General features: G+C 34.2%; 1 protein-coding gene across 2 annotated transcripts in view; it reads left to right on the top strand.

The window, feature by feature from the left end:
- The window catches only part of Skap2 (src kinase associated phosphoprotein 2), a 182,216-nt gene that overhangs the window by 96,175 nt on the left and 66,856 nt on the right, over positions 1–19,185 (top strand). For both annotated transcript variants that reach the window (XM_026400234.2, XM_026400233.2), the window contains exons 5-6: positions 8,356–8,433; positions 9,483–9,566. In XM_026400234.2, the coding sequence (XP_026256019.1) occupies positions 8,356–8,433; positions 9,483–9,566 (162 nt within the window). The remainder of the gene's footprint in view (positions 1–8,355; positions 8,434–9,482; positions 9,567–19,185) is intronic.

Here is a 19,185-nt window from a genome sequence, read left to right as displayed (position 1 = left end):
TTGGTATCTCTACCTTCAGGATGGTGAAGGTAATCAGGGTGTCACTACACTGGGGTAGCGGCTGCTAGGGAGAGGGGGGAGTTAGAAACTGGGTGCCTGGCCAGCTGGAGTTCCAAACTGGGAGTTGCCCCCACTGAAGATGGTGATAAAGGTGGCCCAAGATGGAGGCTCCTACTCTCAGCAGTAGGGTGTCCAGTCGGGTGAGGGGAACCCAGTGATGGTGTTGGATAATGAGTTCAGAGAGGAGCTCTGTGGAGTGCAGTGTGTGGCTATCAGCTGACTTCAGGGCCTGTGTGAAGTCCCCAGGTGCAGGAGGGCTACTGTGCCTAGGGGACTATCTCTGCTGTTGCAGAGTCCAAGATGGTGGTGACTGGGAGAGCCCCATGTTGGTATATGGGGGTCCACATGGGGTGGTGGCCGAGTTCCTGTGGGTGGGAAGCTGCTGGGTGTCCTCTGTGGGAGTGGCCTTGATGATTTATGCTTGAGTGGCCAAAAGTTCTTCGTGGGTGCTGCTGCTGCTCCTGGTCTTGCTCAGTACCAGGTAGCCCTGTGTGGGCAAGTAGTTGGGAGAGTACTCTGTCACTGAAGCATCCTGGATCCCTAGAGGAGTCAGTGCTTCCTGCGCAGGGGCAGGAGTATCACTGGCAGTGAAGCAGTATTCTCACTACTTGAGTCCCAGGTCATGGAGCGACACAGAATGCTGCCTCCCTCCGACCTGCCATCTTGGATCCTCTCCCATGGATAGTTCTTTAAAAAAGGATTCTTAAGATTATTAGTATAGAGATGTGGAAAAGGTTGTGTTTGATAAGAGATAACAGGTAAGGAATAAAGGAGTAGGACCGATTATTAATTGCTATTCTTTACATTTTATACATATATTATTTGACTTTTCTCCTAAATGCCTTCAAACATTTTCAATATTGAGTTTTATTTTTCCAGGTTGCCTTCTTTAAGTAATATTTAGAGAAGGGCTGGCAAATAATGTACAATAGTGAATATTTGTTTAATAAGTGAATGGATTGTACCTTTTCATTTATACTAATCATACATATTAGTACCTTTGGGTGCTTTTTCATGGATCAGATTTTTTTTTGGGGGGGGGCCAAATATCTACAAGTGGAAAGAATTTTGTATTGTTTAACTTTCATGTTTTTATTCTGATTATTGTCTGTGGATAGCTTTTTTTAAACAAGTCTTTAATATAGGATTGCTGCCCTTTTCTCATCAACCAAGATGAGAAAAAAAAATCTCTTTAAGATTTCTCATTCTTTGATCTAATGATAGACCATCCGGTTATTGTTTTCTTATGTGTAGAACAAGGGACTTGTGACATATCTGTCATTTAAAAAATATAGTAATCATAAGAACTAACATCTCTTACAGGATTATCCTCAGTGTTGACCTTCTAAATTTCCACAGTATTTCTCCAGAGTATGCTGTCTTATTATGTATGTTCAAAAATAAAGCTTAATGCATTGAAGTAACCTCCTAAGTCACAAAACTAATGGTTAAGGGGCAATTTGAATAGAACCCAGGATTTTAACCACACTTTAAAGATATAATATCAGATTTGGGACATCTTGATTGTGGTAAAGAAAAACTTTAAAACCTAATTCATAATTATATATATTGAGTTTTTAAATAAGAGTTCCTATGAAAATTTTGATACATTTAGGATTATGGTCATAGTTTAAGGAGAAATGTGTATTCCATTTTAAGGTTGTGTTTCAATTTTTCATGGTGTTTGTTTCTTGGAGGCTATTGTTTTTCGGAATTCAGTTAATTTTGGGGGCAGAGCAGATGATTAAAATATAGACAAATACAAAGTAGCTGAGAAATTATTCTATGTAGATGATTCAATTTGGTTTTTATTCTTTCTTTGAAATTTAAAAACCTATTATTAAAAAGTTTTTATCAATATAAAAAGAGGGTACCTTATATAAATATATGATTATAATCTTGTCTCCATTGTGGAATTTCTCATATTGAATCTTATTTTTGAATGATTGATTCAGTATATTCATATACTATCATCCCTGGAAATAGTTGAGAGATTCTTACAGAGTATTCCACAAATCAATAAATTTGGCATTTTAAAATTTAAAAAATATATATATTTTTAATCCTAAAGGAACAAACAATATATTACAAAAATGTGATACCTGATGGTCTATCATTAGATCAAAGAATGAGAAATCTTAAAGAGATTTTTTTTTCTCATCTTGGTTGATGAGAAAAGGGCAGCAATCCTATATTAAAGACTTGTTTAAAAAAAGCTATCCACAGACAATAATCAGATAGTTACACATACTCTAAAGAAACAGTTCTAAGTGATGGGAAAAGATAATTGAACCCTATTGGTGATATAGTTCCCACATACTTTTGACCTGTAACTTTTTGACTCTGATTCTAGTGGATACTGATTAACATACTTTATTTCAGGTTTCTCCTAATTATTCTGCAATCTTGCCATTTGAATTTTATATATTTTGGTAGATTTCCATGAAAACTAGTGCAGCCATAAATAAGTAAGTAAATCAATAAATATGTGATATAAAATAGAAGCTTTTGATTGGATTCTGAATAAACAATCTTTGTATTATATTCATGAGCACTTCTTCCATGCATATAGATAATAATATTGATAGCTATTGTTGTCTTCTTTGGTCCCACATAGATTCACTGAAGACATATTGGAATTCTCTTGAGGTTTATTGGAATTTCCATTTCATGAAGTAGAGTGAATAAAGGCAAAGTTGAATTACCCTAATGGTTTTTCAGTTTTTGCTTGGTAGCTTTCAAAGTGGCTTGCCACTTTACAGAAAAGGGAGGAGACTAACAGATGGTAAACCTGTGATTGCAACCTCTGCTTTTGCCCTGTGTCATTACATAAACTGCTCTATCAGTCTTTAAGGCCTTGTCCCCGCAGCCTAATCCTCCTGAGAATTCTGTGGTTCTGCTAATTAGAAGTTGACCATCTTTGTGTCTAGGCATGCTTTGAGCCTTTTCTGTCTTTGTTTTTAAAGGAAATATCATGATAACTTTAGAGTCACCAGTATTAGTCTTACTTGGTTAATCCCTTCTGAAGAAATAGTGGTGAGAAAACAAGCTCCATGTCACAAAATTAGTCATCTTTCAGAATTATTATTTTCTTAAAAGTTATTGTTTGCTATGTCTATTGAATATATAATGATTAAATATATAATAATTTTCTTTTTGCCACTAAAAAACTGATAAAAGGATTTGAAATTCCAGTTGTCTGTGTAGAAAATAATTATTAGAATATGGAAAATATTTAATTTATATGCTTATTTTCTTTCACAGACATTAATAGGCTAACATTCTAGCTAGAAATAAAACGTTTGAAATGATGTGAAATTTTTCTATGCTAGATCTAAAGGAATTGACCACTCCCCCCCCCCCCCCAAAATATGAACAGTTTCCACAGTTGGTATCTTTGAAAGTTAAATTAATTTTGGATCTTGGCCAGTTGTTAAAACATAAGAAAAACATGAGTATGCATATAGTTTATGGAGTCCTAAAATTGGGAGAGCCTTCAAGATGAATAACCTGTTTTTTATGTTTTAGATGAGGAAATGGAGTCCTAGATAGACCAAGTGACATATTTAAGGTCACAGATTTATAGAACTAGGATTTGATTATAGACGTCTTTAACCTATACTGTGGGTTTTGAAGTCAGTATTAATGTTAAGCTAAACTCTGGATATCTGCTGTATCACTAAACTATTTTTAAAATAAATATATATATTTGTGTGTGTATCTATCTATCTATATATACATATAATATATACACACAAATATATAACATACTTACATAACATGTCCATATTTTCAAGTTAAGTTTAGGTTTCTTTGTACAGAGTCTTATTTTGTTTTGTTTTTCATTTTGCAGATATAATAGTGAATTATTTTTACTTAAAAATTTTTAAGAATAATAAGAAAAAGAGGGTCAGTGACTTTGCATCTTTGCGTCTTCTACCTATTTTCTAGAATCAGGAAAATGACACCCAAGTTTATGTGTGCAATTGCAAAGTAGTGAACTAATGATAAGTTCTGAGCCAGTCATAGCTCTGGAGACTGAGGCACATCTATAGACTGTTTTCCTAAAGCTCAGTACCCAATATACTCTTCAACCAAATTGTTGTAAAGATACTGGCATCATCTGGAAGACATTGGAGACAAAACATTTTTATTACCTTATACAAGATTATGATGCATTGGGATATTGGCATTATGAAATAGCACCTGAAAATGTACTTCAATTCTGATGGCCACTTCTTTTTTTTTAAATTAAAATTTTTTTGTGTTTGTGATGGCTGGGGTCATGATCACTTCTTAAGAAAAATTAGGCAATTAAACAACCAGGAGAGGTTACTCCAGGAGGAGAAGGAGAGAGTATTCCAGCTTGAAATGAGATTGTGTTCTGGGAAAATTAAAGCCTAATATAATGCGATTTATTTTTTTATTATTATTTTTTTCCACTCTCACATAACGTTTTATTTCTCTTTAATAGATCACATGTTCCTCTGTATATATAATGCGATTTAAATAAAGCAATCATTGAGTGGATAGGTACATTTTGAAAATGGGTCTGTTTACCAAATTCAGGGAATACTGCCTGACCAGGGAGTGTTATGAAGTTCATTACATGAATTTAGAAGAGAACAAAGGAAGCACTATGTCTCCCCCCAGAGGGTGGTCAATTTAGGGACCCAGTATCCCAAGTATAAGGTGAAAATGAAGATTTAAAAAAGGTTTACAATAAACGTATGGATGTTTTGTTCATGTGAATTAGAGGAGCTTATCCTTAACTTTTTGTAATTGAAGGAAAACATTTACATCATGTAGTGACTCAAAATATTTGACTGAATAGACCAAGAAGATTGTGATTCAAAGAGAGAAGTCTCATGAGCAAAAAAAAAAAAAAATCCTTGTTATATCTCTTCCTTCCTTTCAATATAAAAGAAACTTTTTAGTTGCATAAAAGTAGTGGAAAAATTATATGACTTGAAAGCTTTAGGGTTCATATTGAAGACTATATAAATGCCAACTAATAAGGAGAAAAGGTGAGGCTCAGAAACCTAGCAGAAATTTTGTATAAAGTCTAAATTGAACAATCATAAAAGTGTGAACATATTATTACAATGAAGGCTGTAATATTATGATTTATTAATTATAAAAGTAAAATAAGGTTTCATATACTTTAGAAGTCTACATATAAATTGGTCATCAAAGTTACTTATCAAAAATTAAAATTAAAAAGGATAATAAAAATAGTTGTTCTATTTTGAAAATGTTTGAGTCACATCTCTTATGAAACATACCTATTTAATCCCACATGAAGAACCAAGTAGGTAGAAAGGAAACTGAATAAAAAGTTAATTCAAGACCCAAGTATTTAAAATTTCTACAGATTTCTTTCTCATATTTGAAGCATTTTTTTTTAAATTGCAGTGATACAGGATAGATTTTAGATCTTGTTAGCCATATCCATGGACACATAGTCTTCAAAAGCAGTGATCTCCTCCTCCAACTTTATCATTGTCAAGTATGCTCTGGATTTGAAGTTTTAAAATTCCATATCCCACCAGAACTAGTTGAGAGGAGTATAGATAGAGCCTTCTGTTTGAATGCTTCTGATGTGTCCCTCTACTTTTGCTACAGCTGTCTCATCCTCCTGAGGTTTCATGTCGAGTAAAAGTTGCAGGTTGGAAGGAGACCCCTTTCTTGCTCAATTGCCCGAGCAACTAAACATGGGTGTTAGTTCTAATGTCTGATTTTTTTGACCTGCTTTAGAAAAGTGGAACTATCAAATAAGAAATGTAAGTTCCTTTTAGAAAAAGAAAACTGGCCTTTCCTTATTTCCTCATGGTACTGAAAACTTGTGGCCCCTTAACCAAGCCCATGTAGTAATTTTCTGTAGTATAAATAGACTGGTCTAGAGTATGGGTTAATGTTTTTCCTCCCTTAGTTAGAATATAATTTATTCATTTCACTTTTACCTTATCAAAGGAAATCTTTTAATTGCTTTGAAAATAACTACAGTGTTTAACTTGATAGTTTCTAAGTCATGCTTTTATTGTCTTTCTGATGAACATTCTCTAGACAGCATAGTATTATATTAGCATCTGTTCAACTGATAGTTGCAGTTATATTAACATCTTAGTAGTTTATTATAATAATGAATTAAATCTAGCATATATTGAATGTCTACAGTATGTTAAAGGACTATGGTCTGGTTTAAAACTTATTTTTAGGACAAGCGTATGAATTTTTTATAGTGTTAATAGATCTAATAGTATAATTGTAAATTCACTGGCATGTTGTATAATTGGGTGTTTTCAGTTTCTTATAGGAGCTAATGTAATTGTGCACAGCAAATGTTTGGCAGTTCTTCATATTGCCCGCTAGGTAGATTTGTGCTAGTCTTAACTTCCTTTTCATGATGTATTATCAATTATTATTATCAATACAATAATGTATTATTATTATTAAAATCTAATTTGTAGTATTTTAATTCTTTGGATCAATCTGAGTCTTCTTAGCTGGTAAAATACTATTTTTCACTATACCACTATTTATAGGTATAGTGGAATGAGTCTAAATGATGTGAGAATTCATTTTTTTAAATCTTGTAGTAAAAAAATAAAATCTTGTAGCAAATTTCCAATTTCTTGCAGCCATCAGAAGGTAGTAAGTATTTATATGTTTATGGTGCTACACAACTCAAATGGTTCTTCTGAGGAATAAATATAAAATATTTAAGGGGAATACTACTGATGTACTTTTGAAAAATTTCATATAGCTGTTAAGCAAATTCTGAATATTGGACAAGTAGCAATAATGATTTAGAAAAATAAAATTTCAGTTAAAAATGTCTTGCTTCCCTCCTCCCCAGGAATGAAAGTAAATATTTTTGTATTAGAAATATGAATTTAAAATCAGAATAAGTATTGCCTATGATATGAAATATTATTATGATTTATCAGGTAGAAATTTAATTAACATTTTTCTTAAAGCAAAACACTCAAGTTATGTATATATTCACCTGAGCAAAATCTAACATCCCTCTCTTTCTTCTCTTTCCCCATTCTTCTCCCTTCTTTTTTTTAAACTTGAAAGCTATGCTAAAAGTTATAATTTGAGTTTTCTTAAGATTTGGAAGTTATTTATTCTGAATGTAAAGAGCATTGAACTCTTCAGGGAACTAAATCAGACCACTATCATCACTATCACTATACTGTTTTGTGCTTACTGAGTGAAATTAATCCATCAGGGAACTGAAATTAGTGATTTAACTTTAAGGTTTATTTCTTCAGGAAATGTGTCTATAATTTTATACCTACAGTACCATAATTCCTGGGATATTTTTTAAAAACTGATAAAATTTTGTGATGAATTTATATATAATAAGCTTCCTACCAAACACATTTCTATCATATGCTATATTAAAACTTATTCTATTGGATGTATTCCATAGAAACTTTAATTAAATTGGTGGTTTTCAATTCTTAGAATTCTAGTAAAATGCTGGGTATAACTATTATATTTCTAATGAAGTTTATAAAAATGGTGGATCCTTGTGAAACTATTGAGCTACCTATCACCCATCACCATGAATTCACAAATTTGTAATTTGACTTAACTCTAGGTTTAATCTTTAGATTTTTTATAGGGATCCAATATTTGTTTTTGATTATTTTGTCAGATAAATCTAGTTTTTAGACTGTTTTCCCTAGAAAAACCTAAAGAATACTCATTTACTTGAATGTCTGTAAGATAATCTGCAAATACAATCAGGGAGAAAGAATATTTGATAGGGACTCAGAGAAACAAATTTTAGCATTTAATTTTGAGAAAAATAATTTTATGTTTACTTGGTAGGAATAAGGATATGCAAGTAACAGTCAAAATGCATTGAAATTCTTGAAGAGTTAATCTATAGAAATGTAAAGAATTATATGATTTTTAAAAATTTCTGACCTTTCTTTCAGGGATTTATTGCATTTATCCATTAATAATTTTTAAGTCCTGTCCTTATAGAAATATAAATAGAAAAATATCACCCTCTCAAGATCATTCAGTTGTAGAACATTTCTGTATTTGGGGACTATAATATATTAAGACATAGGAGGGAAGAACATTTTTTTTTTTTGCTCTTGAGATTTATAGGAAAAGAGGGACTAGTCTATGGAATGGACCTGAAACAAGACTAATGGGAATTTAAACAATTTCAATAATTAAAAGTACACTGAATCTAATGAGATCTGGCACTTGGTTTTTCTAAAATGCATTATCCACCTCAATTTTGTTTTTCTTCTCCACTTTCCACAGGAAACCAGTTTCCTCCAATTGCAGCACAGGACCTTCCTTTCATCCTGAAGGCTGGCTACCTTGAAAAACGCAGAAAAGGTAGGCTGTAAGAGTATAATGAAAAATCTAAAAATGGTTTCCTCCTTAGATAAAATATAAAGAGAGAATACTGCAGTATACATGCAGTATACATGTGTAGCCAGTATGCTCTTTAAGTAGAAGAGTTTAGGACCATAAGAAAATCTGGATGACATTATCCAAACCATAAAATAACTTTTAGCTTTAAATCATTTTAAATAACAAAACATTAGGTCAGGTTTTTAGTTGTCAGCCTGAGCTGTTTATGAATTATTCAGGCACTCTTTCCCCATCCTCTAGGAAAGCTGTGGGCCCTCACTGCTCCCAAGGACAGGATTTCTCACTGTTAATCATCCTGTTGAGCAGCATTCTGTCCTGCACCCAACCTGGCACACACCAGGACTGGTTCAGATCAAGCCTGGCATCTTGTCTTGCCACTGTTTTTATTCATTTCGGTGTTCCTCTCCATTGGCCATAATAATTGGGAGTTGACCAGATGGTCTCATTCTTTCAACACCAAAGTTTAATGGAAACGAAATATGGAGGTGGTGTTATGATATGGGAAGTGAAGGGCAGAAAGTCTCTTCATTACTGTTCTGCTTATCTCTCGGGTAATCCCTTTGGGCTCTTTTGTTTATATTCTGTTTGCTTTTCTGGGCTTTCTTAGCTGAATTTTAAAGCTGAAAGATTTAATAGAAATAATCTAGGTCAGCTCCTCCTACCATCCTTTTTATAACAGATTAGAAACCAAAATCCAGATGAATCAATTATCTCAAGGCTACACATAGGACACCTTTCTGAAACTCTCTCTGTCAGGGAAGTTTGGTTACCAGGCAGTTGATCACAAGAGTGGCAAGCACCATCTCTGCTTTACTTTATTTCTTTTAGCTTTATTGGGATTTTTTTTTGTCTCTTGGAATAGAGGATACATACTAATTAGTCATAGAATTTTAGAGCTAAAAGCAACCATAGAAGTTATATTAACTATTTTTTCCTTTTACCAGGAGATGGCCTTATATTTGTATGGCATGTGTGTTATCTAAACTATTTTTTCTCCCCTTTTATTGCAGATCACAGCTTTTTGGGATTTGAATGGCAGAAACGGTGGTGTGCTCTCAGCAAAACAGTGTTCTATTATTATGGAAGTGATAAAGGTAGGTTAGTGTTCAGTTATAACAACTTCTATTGCTTGAGGTTTGGGCACCATTTTACTGTCCCCTTACCCTAACTTTTGGGTACAGGATAAACTGAAGATAAATGGAGAAAACACAACAAAGAATTTTTAATAATTATAGTCTAAGAGTAATTTATGATTCTATTTCATTATTTGACAAATGCTATGAATTCCAGATTTCCCTAAAAGTTAACTCAATTGTGTTTCTTTTTTAAAAAAATATTTTTTAATTGTCAATGGACCTTTATTTTTATTTATTTATAGGCAGTGCTGAAAATCAAACCCAGTGCCTCACACATGCTAGGCAAGCACTCTACCACTGAGTTATAACCCCAGCCCCAGTTGTGTTTCTCGAATTAGGAAAGAGTAAATAACTTTCATCCATGTCCTTTCACCTTCAGAAATATTTATCATCCAGGCAACAGTTGTAGAATTTCTGGAAAAACAAAGACCATACAGGTGGTAAAATTATAAAGGCAGGAAAAGAAAATAAAGGAAAAATTCAGATGAAATTAAATGTGCACAACACCTGTCTGGGCTCCCCTTACAGATGGAAATAACAATAGCAAACATGTACACAGGGTTTACTATATTCTGGATCCCGTGTAAGCATTTTAGCTGCCTAAGCATGGCAGCTATATTAATTTGATTGACTTACAACAACTATATGAGGTAGGTACTATTACTAGCCTCATTTATTTTACTGTTAGGAAAACTGAGGATAGATAGGTTAAGTTTTGTTCTAGGTCACATAACTGGTAATAGAATTTGTCTACAACCTAGGTAGTATGGTCAGAGTTCAGGTTCTTAACCACTGTTGTTAACCACTGTATTAATTTACAAATAGTAGGATGCATTTTGTAACTTCATTTGTTGATTAATAAGCCTTTTAGTCATAGTTCATATTGTTTGTTTCTTATTTGAATAAACATAGGCATAAAATAATGAAATTTAAAGAATGTAAATTCTTGGTTTTACTTTTTTTCCTAGGGAAAGCAGGTCAGAAATTGAATATTATAAAGTAAGGGTCACATAGATATTCACTTCTAGAAGGGGCATTTTTAAGAAGAAAAAGGCATAAAGTCCCAGAATCACTAAATGTATTTTTTTCATGAAATTGTTACTTATAAGTATTATTTGGAAATTCATGTTTTATTTGATATAATTTGTGGTTCTAAAGATCTCCCCTTCTTATTAAAATATGCAGACGAGACTATTGTATTTCAGATAGTTTTGAAATACTTATATAATATTAGAAGTTGGTCTCATCTTTTGGCTAATGGAATTAATGAATTAAGCACCTATGGCCAGCTTGTATTCCACCAGTAATCTATAATATGCTCAAATAATGGCATCAGTGAAGTGTAAACCATAAACAACCATAAACAAATAAGCTTTTTTTATAAGTAGGTGGTTTTATCAGAAAACTTAAAGCACAAGTTAAGTTATGATTGTCATAGATTATAAGTTTGTGTTACTATTATAGAAGAATGATTTTTGTACAATATTGTGAATTTAGATCAAGGTCAGCTTTCCACACCAAAAAAAAAAAAAAAAATCCTCCTTTTCACAAGTCTTGGAGAGAGGTTTCAAATCCTGTGTCTTTGGTTCAATTCGGCTTCTCATTTCTAATTTCTTTAAGAATCAATGAGTAGTACTGTCAGTGTTTCCACCATTTCAAACTGGTATATACCTATATTTAGGTCCAGTTCAGTTAGAACCTTCCTTGAACTCTTGGAATATTTATATTTACTTCAAAGGCTGAAGTTCTATAAAGAAATTCTAATTAGAATTTTTTGGATATTATTTAAATTCTCAGTCCTGTTCTTACTTGTTGAGACCTCCTGAGTCAGTGACATTCTTAGTAATTTGCATTTTAACTACTTTGTGATTCATTTAGTCTCCTCAACCAATTATGATTTTTAAAAATTATCATTTTATGCAAATCAAAGCCATACAAAAATTTCTTCAGTTAGAATGGCTATGATCAAGAATACAAACAATAATAAATGCTGGCGAGGTTCTGAGGGGAAAGGTGCACTTATACATTGTTGGTGGGACTGCAGATTAGTATAACCATTCTGGAAAGCAGTATGGGGGTTCCTCAAAAAACAAGGTATGGAACCACCATATGACCCAGCTATCCCCACCCTTGATATTTTCCCCAAAGATCTAAAATCAGAATACTATAGCAATGTCGATATAGCCATCTCAATATTACTGCAGCCAAATTCACAATAGCTAAATTATGGAATCAACCCAGATGCCAGTCAGTAGATGAATGGATTAAGAAACTGGGGCATATATATATATATATATATAAACAGTGGAGTTCTACTCAGCCTTAAAAAGAATGTCATTATGGCATTTGTGGGTAAGTGGAGAATATCATGCTGAATGAGATAAGCCAAACTCAAAAACTCAAAGGTCGAATGATTTCCCTCATATGGGGAAGCTAGAATAAAATAAAGGAAAAGGAAGGGAAGGGTTGAATAATATAAGAATAAAGGGAGGATCAGTAATGTCAAAGAAGGAGATAGAGAGGCAAAGTGGATGGATGGGGAAGAGGAGGCAATGCAGAATGAATTCCTAAAACATCAAGTTACGTGCATATATAAATAAACTACAGAGGACTTCACCTTTATACATAGGTTAAAAAAACCCATCAAATATAAATAAATAAATGAGCGAAAAGAAGTCTAGTGGAGTAGGGGAAAGAATAAGGGGAAGGGGAGGGAGGATGGGAAGGAAAAGGAGGAGGAATAAGGAGGCAGATCATGAACTGAAAGTGAATTCCATGACTATGTGAGTTTATTCAGGTGAATCCAACTACTATGTATAACTATAAAACTCTAAAAAACTTAGCATTTTACCATTCTTTTTTTCATGTTAGTATTTGAATATCTGGCTTCTATTTCCTCAAATTCTTGCTGTCAGTTACTATAAAGCATCCTGTTTCAAGTGTGATTTCAGTCTGTTTCTTGTGGTTCTTTTCTCCTTTGGCTGCTTCCTTTGGAATTCCAAATTAGTTCCTCTTCTTTAGGCTCTTTGGAAAATATCGGCCTCTAGACATTTTTAATTTGCTTTTTTGCCATGATCCCGATTTCTTTCCTTTACATTATTTTCTTTCCAGGAAATGTGTCAAATATTTTTATCTTCTTTTGTGAAATAAGGTGGCTAATTTGTACAGCTCTGTTTTGTTGTGTGAAGCATTTACCTAAATAGCAAGAGCTATTTAGATATATGAGAACTGTAATCCTCCCACTAAGTGGAATTTAGATCAATGGATTATAGAGGCACAGAAGGAGTTGATACCACTTACTAGGTTAAACTGTACTTTGTTACTGCTTGACAGATATACAGCTCACATTTTCTGCCTTATTGTGTGTGCCAAAAACATATTGACCTATCAAGATGTAATGGCTTAGAAAGAGTAGTTCCATCCTCTAGGGTATATAATGCACTTACCTTTGTACCCGTAAATATTGTCTGTATTTATTATTCATAGCCATTTGGGGCCCTTAAGTAACAAATATATATAGTACATATTTTATTACTTTATGAAATCACATCCATCCTCTCATCTCTTTCCTTTTCCTGTGATTGTAGATCCTAGATATTCAGATTTCCATTCATTCATTCACTTACTCATGAATTCATATTTTTATTCGGTAAACATTTGTGGAACACTCAGTAGATAAAAGGCACTGGGTTGGGGGAGTCTAAAGATCCTTAGAGGTGCTCACAATTATACTTTTTTGGGTATAAGGGAGAAGAAGTAAAAATGTTATGGGATCAGAGGTGGGAACTGGGCAGCTAGACATAATTTCAGTGCAGTGCGGTTTAGGAAATAACTAAAATATCTTTGGATTTCAAAGAAGTGAGAGATAACTGTCCAGGAGAGTTAGGGAAGAATTGCTGGTGAAGAGCACATTGTGTTTGGCCTTAAATGATGAATAGGAGCTTGCTGGGTAAATGATATGCTTAGAATATATGTTTCCCTCCAAAATTAACACGTTGGAACCAAACGTACAAGGAGATAGTATTAAGAGATGGGACTTTTAGGAGATGACTAGGCCACAAGGGCTTCACCCATATACATGAGGTAAATCCCTTTATAAAAAAGCCTCTTTTGTCCTTCTGCTTTGTCATGGCTCAATGTTTGTTCCCTCTGGAGGATGCAGCAACAAAGTGCCATCTTAAAGTAGAGAGCAGTCCTCACTGTATGATGATCCTGCTGGTGCCTTGATCTTGAACTTCCCAGAACTTTGAGAAATAAATTTCTGTTGTTCACTAGTTACCTAGTTGTGGGTGTTATAGGAGCACAGATGGACCGAGATAAGGAAGAGAGGGGCACAACATACCAGGCAAGAGAACAGTAGAAGTTCTGGGTTTTGAAAGGCCATGAATGGGATCACTGTTAGGACAAGGCTGGTGGTGTGTGGAGTGAGTGAGGAGAGGGGCCAGGTAATGCTATGCAAGTAAATTATATCAGATTGGTAAGAGCCTGTTGAGAATAGGACTTTCCTAAAGTTTTTGAGTATGGCCTTTAAGCAGAGGGCTATATAGCCAGATTTGTTTTTTAAAAATTAATCATGATAGTATTGTGGAGGATGTATTAGAATGGGAAAAGATGAGATCAACAGGACTATTTAGGAGGACATTTAATTAGTCTAAGCAAGAGAGGTTAACACAGGACTGTTGAGAAGCAGAGATTTAATGCAGATCTCTCTGGCTCTAAAGCTTTGCTTTCTCTACAACTTTGTGATTGTTATCAACCACTCCAAGGTGCCCATAAATGATGGGCAAGTTAGGAGTCTGTTACTTTTTTTCTTTTTCTGTTTACCTTTCATATGATCTTGAATGACCATTATGATATGAACCTTTTCTCTTTTCACTTAAGGAGGGTTGGGATTGGCAGTTCATAGTACCCACCTCTTTTTAGGACATATGCTGCCCTCTCAATTAAAGAATATCTCAGCATCATCCAGTAAATTGCAGCTACAAGAAGCCTTGGTCCTACCAGGTCATTCTAAATGTATATCAAAGGTTATTTATTATATCTTGTGGCTGTAATTTTTCATTATAATATATCTCCTACATATAATAAAAGTCAGTAGAAAATTGGGCATAAAACAGATAATGTAATGTAACAAAACTTTCAGAACTTGGCAGAGAACTTAAATTTTTCATTGAAATTGACCATCTGCTCTCTCACTTTCTTCACAACTTCACCATTGATGGGAATAAAGAGAACATATCTGTTAAGTTTGAAAATTATTTCAATTAAAAATTATTTCAATTGAAAATTATTTCAATATTTTATAACTATATCCTGATGATATATATGAAATATGTAAGTGGATTCTGATATTTTTATGATTTATATTGCAATTTTGTTTTCATTTGATATGTGAAGAATAATCTTTGTCCCTTAAGAACTAGGAATCATTAATTCTGCTTTATCAAAAATCATTGCAATTTTATAGGCTTTTGGGTCTTTGATATGCAAATATTATCTTACTTTATTGCAATAAACCTTAAATAAAACATATGCCTTTATTTTCTGTCTTGGTAGCTAGAAGACCTTGTAACAGTATAGAGAAGTTGAAAGGAAAATTGATATCTACTTATGTAAATATTCAGATGTTGCTTTACTATATGGGTGCATAGATAAATGAGCATACTTAGATAGACACGTAGCTATAGCAACATCCATACCTGTAGGTCTGTGTGTCAAATGCCATTACTGCAAAGCACTGTAATACCTTGGCTCAGAGGAGCGGGCACAGAGGGCCCATTAAGCAGTGGGATTCATGGGGGCCAGCTCACTGGAATAGTGGGTGAGTGAGGACTGCCGAGCTGCAGAAGGTGAAGTCAAATTGTGAAGAGTTGACGTGCCCTTGTCAGGAGTGTAGGCTTTCCTGTCTGAGGGACAGTTAATGTTTCTAAGCACTGAAAGTAAACAACAGATGGCATGACAAGCTCTAATTGGATGTTGGAAAGGCCACATCAGCAGACAGGGGAAAGTTTGGAGAAGGTGAGGCTGGAGGCATGATGCATTCTGAAGTTGAAGTGACTGAGAATGCGTGGAGGCAGAGGCTGTGCGACCTTGACCTTGAGTGTACATGGAGCTGCTGCTCATCTTGAGCCACTCTTATGTTGTGAGAATCACAGCAGCAGCATTCACTCTGTAGGAGGCTCTAAGAAGATAACATCTAGAGGACAGTAAAATATTCTGTGTGTAGTGGTTTTCTTAACAGTACTTTTTGTTGTGGTAGTCTTAAAAACCATACCATAATTATTATCTGAATTTTAATTTTTGAGGAAAATGGTAGATATTTTTTAAAAAGTAGAAATAAAGAAAAACCATACCATAATTATTATCTGAATTTTAATTTTTGAGGAAAATGGTAGATATTTTTTTAAAAAGTAGAAATAAAGTCTTTAACTTCTCTTCCTGCAATACTGCCTGTAAATTACTTATTCTTTATTCACAACTACTTCATACTATCTTGTTTTTAAGTTAAGTTAATACCTATGGTTGAAAATGTGTGGCTATATAATACCCCATAAATCTGAACAATTTCTATGTCTTTATATATCAGTTAAAATAATTTAATTAAAAGAAAAATAAATGTTTAAGTAGTTAAAAAGAAAATGTGTGGCTATGTTAGCTTTCCATTACTATAACAAAATACCTGAGACAATCAGCTTATAAAGGGGAAATGTTCACTTTGGCTCACAGTTTTGGACTTTTCAGTCTATGGTCTATTGACCCATTGCTTTTGGACCTTCAAGGCAAGTACATCATGGTAGGAGCTTGGTGCAGGGGAAGCTATCTATCATCTCATGATGGCTGAAAAGCCAGGAAAGAAGAGTTGGCTGGGGTGCTAATCTCCCATTCAAGGGCATAATTCCAATGACCTAACTTCCTTCCACTAGGCCAGACCTCCTAGAGGTTCCACCACCTCCATAGCCTTCAACAAGCCTCTTTTGGGGGACATTTCAGATCCAAAATATAATAGTGACTGTATACAAAAATCACTAGATAGTTATGCTTGCAATGTACTCTTATTCTAAAGCAAGAAAAAGGTTTTGAAATACCTGCCATCAAACCATATTATCCAAATATTTAATTTTAGCTAATATCTTTCTTTTGGACCTACAAATGTATTGTCACTCATAGCTAATTAACAAATATATAGATAGCTCATAATATTTTTCATTTAGTAATCTGGTATCTCCTCACAGTTAAACTCAAAGCACCAAAAAGTATATTTCAAGCATTAGCACTTGTATTTCTGTGGTCTGAACAAACAAAAGGAAAATGTTCATTTATCTTTAAATGAGGTCCTACCACTACTTGTGTCAGTTGAGACAATGTTTAGTGAAAGGACTTAGTGTCAAGGGACATCTTTTCCTCTTCCCTCCTAATCAGTTTTCATACCTACAAGTTATAATATGAATTGTTCACTGAGGGAAAAGACCTTCTTAAATAAAAGTATCAGATATTCTCAAACATGACTGAACAGTGCATGGCTTTCTGTTTATTAGCCATTGTGCCAAGTTAGTGTCTTGAAACCAAAAGCAGAAACCAACTTGATGCAGAAGACTAAACTGTTAGGAGAGTATCACCCTTTTGGCAGAATTGATGGGAAAGCAAACAACCATGCCAGAAAGTAAGCGAGAACCAAGAGGAGCAAGGTGGCAGAATTTCAGCCCAGTCCCTGCAGAGTCTGGTTGGAACACACTGCTGCCCTTGGCCTTGCTGTAACAGGACATGTGATGTTGCACTGTTAACTGCCACTAGTTGGCAAGTATCTTTGCCACCAGAATGGATTCTGAATGTTCTTGATTGGTTTGTTACTCTCTTTAGTTTGAGGTTCCAGGCTGGAGCATCTGCTTGCTGAGCTGGAACAGAGAAGATCTGCCACTCTCCTGCTACTGTGGCAGGAATCTAGGCCCCATACCCAATAATCTCAGGACAAAAACAGGAAAGATTAGGTGCTAGGGAGTCCCAGTTGATAAATACATATGACTTATAAGGGTCATAAAGATTTAGAATTATTTAATTAGTTGATGTATTTAAAATGAAATGAGAGTGGTTGTTCTAAGCATATCTTCTAAGGGCCAATGAAGAAGGGAAAAAGCAAGTATATTTGTAAGAAAAAATAGCACTGATTGGATTTTGGTAGGTGGCAGTGGGTATTTGGGGGAGCGTAGGGGAACCTGGTGAAGGAAAGGGGGAAATAAAAAATGGTACTCAGTTTTCCTGTTTGGGGGCTTGAGTTAAAGGAAGTATTCATTATTGAGATGGGAACTACAAGAAATATCATAGGAATTGGGGATCACAAGTGTTGGGAATGGAGATATGATCTTCCTTTTGAGTGTGTTCTGTTCATTGTATCTGAAGGACATTCAAAAGAGGAAACATACAGCTCATAGATGAAGTTTTGGATATATAGTCTTGAAACTGTACTAAATATAGAGAATTATAAGTCACAGCCATGTTGATAGGAATTTAATCCTCAGAACTAAATGTGATTGCCCAGGGAGCTCTGTAAAGTGAGAAAAGAGCAGGATTTAGAACATAACCCATCATGGCTGTTTAAGAAACAGGAAAAGGTAGAGGAGCCCATAAAGGAAGCTGAGAAAGTTTGACCCAAGTTATAGGAAGAAATGTAAGATAATACTTATTTTCTTTATGGTGACTTCATAAATTATGTATTCTGTCTAGGACAGTGGTTTTTCACATCTTAGTATCAAAATCACCTGGAATGCTTGCTAAAATTTGGTTTCTTGTATCCACTCTTAGAGATTCCTGTATAGCAAGTGCAGAGTGGTAGCCCTTTCTGCATTTTTAGCAGGCATTCAAGATAAGTGATTTCTTGAAATATACTTTGGGAAACACCTCTCTAGAAAACCATGTGAAATGGTTAGTATCATAGTTGCTTAGAGTCCTAGTTCTTACCACTTAACCATTTGTGTGACTATAAGTTGGTTAAGTTAAGGTTTGTTTTCCCATAAGTATTTGGGATATAATATATACCTTCTGTTACAAGGCACATATGAGATGTATTATATTAAGATCCTGACATATGAAAGGAGCTTGGTAAATGTGCGTTGTCTTTTTGGAAGCTTAAAAAATCCAGAATGCAGCTGTAAACCTAAAAGACAGTGGACAAGTAGAAGGAAATCTTTTGTCAATAGCCTCTTGTATTATGTTTTGGAGGAGATTGGAGCCAACTGGTTTTACGTTGGAACATACTGAATTAGAATTATGTAAAATTAAGTTACTGACGTAATGGATTTCATTCTAGTTTCTCCTGGCAGCCTCCAGCTCTGTAGACATTGAGCTTGAGCAATAGGATAGAGGCAAGGTTGAAATGTGAAGTAGAAGCCAAGGAAAATTTAATAGGGGGGCCAACAGCTCAAACATCTGGCAGACATCAGTGTGTTATAGCATACTATAAAAACTAATACTCAAAATGATACTGCTAGATTGTCAAGGAAACATTCAATTACATTTAAAACACATTTTTTTGAGAAGCTAAGGAAGTATATATTTTAGAAAGACTTCCATCACAATGACTAAA

The sequence above is a fragment of the Urocitellus parryii genome, chromosome 3, assembly GCF_045843805.1.
Source record: "Urocitellus parryii isolate mUroPar1 chromosome 3, mUroPar1.hap1, whole genome shotgun sequence".
Taxonomy (NCBI): Eukaryota; Metazoa; Chordata; class Mammalia; order Rodentia; family Sciuridae; genus Urocitellus; species Urocitellus parryii.
The sequence above is the reverse complement of the archived record's forward strand: the minus strand, read 5'-3'. Positions and strand labels throughout refer to the sequence as shown.